General features: G+C 37.4%; 1 protein-coding gene across 1 annotated transcript in view; it reads left to right on the forward strand.

Annotated features, from left to right (window-relative positions):
- LOC107060489 (LRR receptor-like serine/threonine-protein kinase FLS2) overlaps nucleotides 1-6,404 on the forward strand; it is an 11,287-nt gene extending 4,883 nt beyond the window's left edge. Inside the window, exons 2-4 of the mRNA XM_015308457.1 lie at nucleotides 4,001-5,854; nucleotides 6,032-6,122; nucleotides 6,237-6,404. Of these exons, the coding sequence (XP_015163943.1) occupies nucleotides 4,001-5,854; nucleotides 6,032-6,122; nucleotides 6,237-6,404 (2,113 nt within the window). The remainder of the gene's footprint in view (nucleotides 1-4,000; nucleotides 5,855-6,031; nucleotides 6,123-6,236) is intronic.
- The last annotated feature ends 1,899 nt before the right edge of the window (nucleotides 6,405-8,303 follow it).

The raw sequence follows: 8,303 nt of genomic DNA on the forward strand, positions 1-8,303 counted from the left end.
TTGTATTGTTTGAGTTGTGTACGGGATTAGTCCCGAATTTTGTACTCTAAAGTATTAGATGGTTTTGAGACATCATGTATAAAGTCTAGAAAGTCTTCCGCTTGCTATTTTTTTTTTTTATGCAATGTTTTCTTGGTAAAGAAAGTTTTAAATTCCTTATGGTTTTAGTGTCTATGCGATGAATGAATGCTAAGAGGCTTGTATTAGACCTCTTCGAGGTCGAGTACGCCGGTTACGACTAGGGGGTGCTCCCGGGTCGTGACATTTACAAGGTTTAGGAGATCACTGGCCTCAATTCTATCCAATAGTCAATCTAACACTTGAGTCTTCCATTCGGAACAAAGTCCAAAACCATATCATATATTTCAATCAAGTAATCAAAATAAGATTTCGGAAATAATAATACTCATATCAAACACTTTGAAAAAAGGGTCAATCACTCAAAAATCCAATTCCGAAAATGTGGTTTGAATTCGAAAATCATTACTTGAATGTCCTACCCAAGACATTTGGAACTCATTGGTGAAAACCATTTCGAAAAAGGACTTAAAATCAGTTCACAATCACCAATTTAGTGTAGAACTCAAGTTCTTGAAAAACCTTGTCATTTGACAATCAAAATCTCAAGTTTTGATGTTTTAATCCATAATTGTTCAAAGAGAATTGAAGTTTTAGGGTCACAAAATCTTACCCAAATGATTTAGCACAGGAAATCTCTTCCAAATTGCTACAAGGCTTAAAATGGGGAAAATGGCTAAAACCCCAAAAATGACAAGTCTAAAACCCTTTTTGATGTCGCAAAAGCAAACTCTGGTTCACAAAACCGAACCCTAGATATAATCCGACCTTCGCTTTCGCAAAGTCGCGATCGTAAATAGGCCCTTCGTGATTACGAAGGTCAGGCCACCTGGACCTTCGCAAAAATGACATGTTTCTCGCAAAAGTGAGGTTCACAAAAACGATCAACCTCTCGCAATCGCGAGGCATACCAGGTACCAGAAAACCTCCAACACAAAAAATTATCGAATGGACTCTCATGATTTTTTCGGAATTCCATATGCACAAATTATATAACCAAATTGACAATACTCGACATTCCAGCCTTAATGGAACCATCAAAACATGAATCTGAGGTCTCTTTGACCGACATCCGTGAAAGTCACAAGAAACTAAGATAACGCCTAAAAAGGCCAAATGAAGCTCGGGACCTCTGAAAATTCAACCAAGACCTCACTTAGGTCTAAAATCATCCAACGAATCCAACGGAACTCCGATCCGAACATCTGAACCCCGAATGTTGATCAAAGTCAACCCAAAGGCTAAAATTTTATAATTTTCCAGGGAGAAGGCACAAGTACCCCCCTAAGTCTATGACCGAAATCACAGAGACACACCTTAACTAAATAAGGTCCTATTACCACAATGAACTCATTTTATATATAATATTGTACACCTTTTGGCTTATGTGGCACACTCCGTGACTCCACACAGTTGAGGCACATGGGAGATAGTTGGATGCCACGTAAGCCAAAAAAGTGTACAAAATTACAAAAAAATGAGTTCGGGGGGGGGGGGTAATAGGACCTTAGTTTAGTTAAGGCGTGTCTCTGGGATTTGGGTCATAGACTAGGGAGGTACTTCTACCTTTTTCCTAATTTTCCAACTTAGAACCTCAATCTTCAAAACGACTTTGAATCTGAAACCGACAACTCCCTTAGACCAAATTCCACATGTAGGAACTCATGGAATCGATAGAATTCTATTCAGATACTTGAAGCTCCAAAAGACACCAAAAACTACGTTTTAACAACTTTAGCCTTTCAAAATCAAAAACTTAGAAATTCTCAACTGCTTACTCAAAGTTTGAAACCAACTTTCTAAATTCAATCAGAAAAAACTCTAGGTCAATAAGGGATAAATTGGTAATTTCATGAAATTTTCTAAAAATGGCCAACCGGATCATTACATAGTTACTTTCCTAACAAATAGTATACCAGCTCTAAATTTAAAAAATTGAGATATATGCCCTTTTCCAAAAAATTAAAGATCCATAGGGCTTGGTCCATGGGATTGCGCCCTGGCCCCTGCTAATTAAAACTCCCCTCCCCACTGATTAAGGAAAGTGGGTGTAACTTCTACTCATCGACTATGGCATTATGTAGAAATTGGTCATAGTTGCATAATTTACTCTCTTTCGTGTAACACAGCCTTATAAGGTTGATTTGAAAGATTGACTCTTATTGACTTGGCGCTTAGCAATATAAAGAAAATTGAGAGCAACACTCCGATAGTTCATTGTGACCTAAAGTCAGTAAGCGTTCTTTTGGATGATGATATGATGGTTCATGTTGGTGATTTTTGAATCTCTAAAAAGCAAGTCCATGGCTTATACTGAGACATTGGGCGCTCTTGCATACATTGCACCACGTATAAAAAAATCTACTCTCTTTGATTTTCTCTTTTCATAATTAATAATATGAGTAACATTTGCTTTTCGAAGGACCTCATTAACTTAATTATTTAAACTATTTATATAGGATGTAACCATTACTCTAACCAACATAAATTATACAAAGCTATCTTCGTCATGTCTCATTATTCAGTAATTCTTTTTAAAAAATATTATTTTTGTTGGGAGGATTATATAAAGAGTAGTATACAATAACTTATTCGATTTTACCTTTTTATTGAACTAAAGTTCGATCAATGAATGTTGTATTTTATTTGGAATAACTTTTTGATAGTATTATACTTTTGTTATGAGCTTTTGCTTATCTAGTTAGATTGTAAAGAAGTGGAGCAATTTTGATGGTTTTCACAACTCATGAGATTTTTATGTTTATGAGCAAAAAATACAACTTAAAACTTCAACCTCATCTGATATAATTTTGGGAAAAGGCTCAAATATGTCATCGAACTTTGACAAAATGCTCATCTATGTCATCCATTTAAAGTTTGACTCATCTATGCCATTTCTGTATGACAAAAGGCTCATCCATGTCATTATTTGTTAACTGAAATGACATAAATGAACCAATCTTTTAACGGATGGCATAGATGAGCTTTTTCTCAAAGTTCGATGGCATATTCAAACCTTTTCCCTTTAAGAAAATGATTTAATTAATGACATGGCCAAATCATAATTGACCACATGTAAAAAAAGATTTTGCAGAACGGAAACTATTTTTAGTTAACAATGATGCGACCGAACCATAATGACGTGGTCGAATCATAATTTACATATGCATATTTGAGCCTTTTCCCTATAATTTTATATCATGGTTTTATCTCACATTACCAAATAAACCCTTAAACTCAAAATCTAATATGCAATCAATCCCTCATTTTTTCAGTATTTTATTATCAGTTTTCCACAAGTGTGAGGCTCGTGCTATATTCCTAAGTTTAAAATAAAGGTTGGGCAACATGTTTTTTCTAAACTTATCTTGAACTGTGTGGATTCCCATTGACTTGGGGTTCTGGACCATATAATATATATCCATATTGTATATGTTTTTATATTTATTTCTTAATAATGCAAGTAATTGACTGACTTTTCTTTAATCACTTTGGCCAATGTATTCCTCAACAGACTCTCACCTGTCTTCTTGTGTTTTTGTCTTTAAAAAATATTTCTAGTGATTATTGGAATATTTTGGGGGTAAAATATCAATATCGACCTTCCAAGGTAGGGGAAGACTTTGTACATTTGTGGGATTACACTGAGTGCTGTGAAGGCTTGGGCAACATATCAATTGCTTTGTTGAGAATTTTCAGTTTGGTTCCAAGTGCATATATAGAGTAACAGCATGAAAAAGAACATTCTCTTATTGATGCTTCTCTTTCTAATTCAATTTTCTGTATCATTTTCTTCCTCAAATGAGACTGATCAACAAGCTCTACTAGCTTTCCAAAATCTTGTTACAAGTCCCACTCATTTTTTGGCCAATAATTGGATAAAAAAAACTACTTTTTGCCCTTGGTTTGGTGTCACTTGCAGTCCAAAAAGGCAAAGGGTTGTGGCCTTGTCTCTTCCTAATTTGCAACTTCAAGGCACAATTTCCCCATCGTTGGCTAATTTATCCTTCCTTAGTGTTCTCAATCTCAAGAACAACAACTTCCAAGGTGGCATCCCTTATGGACTTGGCCACTTGCCTCGCTTGCGAGTCATTGATATTCAAAACAATCATCTCAACGGAAGTATACCATCAAGTCTATTTCAACACCAAGGAGTTCAAGCAATTTTGTTGGCTTTCAATGAACTCAGTGGTGAAATGTGGAGAGGGCCATGGTATGTACCCAAACTGAGTGTCTTAAATCTCAGGAACAATAGTCTCACGGGTATAATCCCTCCTTATGTTGGGAATGCCACAAAATTGATGAACTTCGATTTGTCTGGGAATAGAATCAATGGTAACATTCCAACAGAGATCGGTTATCTTAGCCAACTTACAGAGTTGTATTTGTACAACAATCAATTAACAGGTTTCATTCCCGCAACATTGTTTAATATTTCGTCACTTCTTGTCCTATCTCTTGGAATCAATAGCCTTTCCGGTCCTCTCTTGCTTTATGAAGGAAATATTGTCTCAAATCTCAAATTTTTAAGTATATATGAGAACCAAATTTCTGGTTGCATTCCTTCCAACATATGCCAACTCACAGAGCTCAAAATTGTGACCATATCTTTCAACAACATAACTGGAGACATACCCAGGAATATTGGTTGTTTATTCAAACTAGAGGAGTTTTATATTGGCAATAATCCGATAAATGGGACTATTCCCATTTCATTGGGAAATATTTCCACTCTGCGTAATCTTTACTGTGGAAACAATCGCATAGTGGGGAAAATTCTTTCGAAATTAGGGAAGCTATCAAATTTGATGCAATTAGGCTTTGACCAAAATTATTATCTTATTGGTCAAATTCCAGAGGCTATTTTCAACATATCTTCTTTGGAAATAATTGATTTCAGTTTCAACAATCTCTGGGGGAGAATTCCAACCACTATAGGTCTTCATCTTCCAAACATTAAGGATCTTATCTTGGGAGGTAATCAGTTGGAAGGGGAAATTCCATTGTACATAACAAATGCTTCCAAACTTGAGATACTGGAGCTAAGTAAGAACTTCCTCACAAGAACTATTCCTACTAATTTGGGAAATCTTCGTGAACTGCGATCACTACTCCTAGATAATAATCAACTTACCAATGAACCACGAGGGCATGAGTTGCGATTCTTAAATTCTTTGGCGGACGGTAGGATGTTGCGATATCTATCAGTGAGTTCCAATCCGTTGAATAACGTTCTGCCCAATTTTATTGGGAATCTTTCATCTACTTTTGAAATCTTTCATATAGAAGATGCACACATCAATGGGCTCATCCCCACAAGTATAGGCAACATGAGTGGACTTACAACCCTAATTTTTGACGAAAACAACTTGACAGGAAATATTCCTCCTGAGTTTGGTATGGTTAAACAACTCCAAGGGCTGTATCTAGATAACAATCAATTGAACGGACATATTCCAGAGGCGGTATGTCATTTATCTAATTTGGATCTATTAATTCTGGAAGGTAATGAGCTCACTGGAGTGATCCCAGAATGTATAGGAAATCTTAGCATGCTACAACATCTTTATTTGGGTTCTAATAAATTTTCATCAACGTTTCCATTGAATCTTTGGAAAATGAGTGGTCTTCTCTCTCTAAGTGTGTCACGAAATTCAATTGAGGGAGAAGTTCCATTAGATATTGGAGGACTGAAAGCCATTGTAGCTCTAGATCTTTCCAGTAACCACTTTTCAGGAATGATACCAACTAGATTGGGGGAACTCCAAAACGTGCAGTATTTTGACTTATCGAACAATTCATTTTTTGGCCAAATTCCATTATCCTTTGCCAACTTGATAAGCTTAGAATGACTTGGATTTGTCTTTAAATGCATTGTCAGGTACTATTCCCAAGTATATGGAAAAGCTCTCATACCTTAAAAGCATTAATGTTTCATTTAATGATTTTGAAGGTGTAATACCAAGTGGTGGTGTAATACTAAGTGGTTGGACATTCCTGCTTGTGCTAGCACTAATCCTGGAAAACAATCAAGGCTTAAGGAGGTTCTGCTAAAAATTGTTACTCAAGTGGTTATATCATCCTTTCTAATATTTATGTTGTTTTCAATTTGGATAATGAAACGACACAAGAAAGGAAAGTCCAAAGATGTTGAATAGGTACCAGAGATCAAAACTCATCAATTAGTTTCTTATCACGAGATTCAGCGAGCAACAAATAATTTTGATGATGAATCAAATTTATTTGGTGAGGGAAGCTCTGGCTCTGTGTACAAAGGCATTATATCTAGTGGAACTGTAGTGGCCATATGGGTTTTGGATTTGTAAAATGAGCAAGTATGCAAGAGGTTTGATACCGAATGTGAAGTCATGAGAAATGTTAGACACATAAATCTTGTTCCAGTGATTACTACATGTTCTAGTGACTATATAAGAGCCTTTTGTCACAGACTTAGAGTTTTCGCTAATATTTTGTGCGTCACTTGACAACTTACTCACGAATCTTTCATGATCTTGTAAGCTCAAGTAAGCCCTTTGAAGCTAGACCGCTAAGAGAATGCAAAGAAAGACTTAGAAAGATTTGGAAAGTTTGGAATAAGGCTTTGTATTAAGCTTGGAAGATTGCTTACAAGTTGTTTGGATGATTTACAAATGAGAGGTCCTTCTATTTATACTACTTTCTAGGGGCCTAAGAGTAAATAATTATTTACTTTAGAAGTCCCTACTTATTTACACTTTGGTCCATGTTCTAGAATTGTCTACTAATTCTAGAAAATTCTAAAGCTTTCCAAGAAAGCTTTTAAGTTATTTTAGAGTCTTCTTGGAAATTCTCTAGGGGATTCTAGAGTGTTCTACTAATCTCCCCACAAATCTAGATTCTTCCCCCTTATTCCGGTGTCAAATTTGAACTGTGAAGTGGCGGGACGTGACACTCTCCCCCACCGTCGTGTCGCATCGTCGTTGCATCATCAACTGAGTCTCGTTTTCTCATACGCGTGACCAATAGTCCATTGGCTCGATCAATGCCCTCCCGTAACTCCTTCAGTTTCTTTCTGATCTCTTTCAGCTCGGTCTTATGATCTACCTCCTTCTTGTGAGGCACACGCCTTGGCGGCTTCTTCGACATCACGACGTTGTTCCCTTCTAGAACCTTCTTCATGCAGGGTGGGAAGGGCCTTTTTGCACCATTGTCTTCTTTCAAACTTGCAATGGTGTCTATAAACGCTGACTCCTTTTTTTTAGGGCCTCTTATGAGCTGCATGGCTGTTAGACAGACTTGTTCTTCCGTCTTCGGTACCTTAACCAGGGGCACCATACATGATCCTCTTTGCTCCATGTCTAGAAGTCGTTGGAGGTAAGGGTCTATCACCGCGTGGCACTCTTAGAAGAACTCCTGCCCTAGAATGATATCGAAGAGGTCTAAAGGAGTGACAATGAAGTTGTTCTTACCTTGCCACTTGCCTAGCGTGATTCTTACTCCATGTGTGACTCCACACACGGGAGTCGGTGGTGCATTGACCGTCCAGAGTTGGGCGTTACTTGGACTGTAACTCAGCCTCAACTTTGTCGCTGCCGTCTTGGTCATTGTCACGACCCAATTTCTCAAGTCATGATGGCACCTACTATAACCCACCAGTAGGTAAGCCAACCCGTAACTCGGAACAACAAGTAATGGGTCTGAGGGTAGAAACTAAACAAGAGTAGGCAAATAACAATATAGACAGGCAGAAGCAAACCAAAACATATATACAAATAAAGATCCCTCCCAGAACCTGGAAGTCACTAGTACAGAGCTACTAACAAAATGAGTACAAGTCCAAAAAGTGGACAACAAAGACTGGACTGTCTCGAAAGGTAAAAGACAAGTCTATATATACAGATGGAGACTGAAATAGTACAAAACGTCGTGTGCTCACTCCCGTCTCCGGATCAGTCTGCTCCAAGCTCGATCAACGCTGGCTACTAGTGCCCGGACCTGAATCACGAAATAGATGCAGAGCGTAGCATGAGTACCAAAACAACAGGTACCCAGTAGGCATCATAGGCCGACTGAACTTGAAAAGTAAAGGCAATATGAAAAGAAGGAATAACACAAACCGAAGTCAAGAACTAAAATCTAACTAACAAGGGAATGCACACGAGTGTACAAAGAACTAACTAAAGTAATCTATAAGCTAACTACACCTAACTGGACCCCCATAAGCCCAGAAGATACACTCGTGCGCA

This window comes from Solanum tuberosum, unplaced genomic scaffold (assembly GCF_000226075.1).
Source record: "Solanum tuberosum cultivar DM 1-3 516 R44 unplaced genomic scaffold, SolTub_3.0 scf00086, whole genome shotgun sequence".
In the NCBI taxonomy this organism is placed as follows: Eukaryota; Viridiplantae; Streptophyta; class Magnoliopsida; order Solanales; family Solanaceae; genus Solanum; species Solanum tuberosum.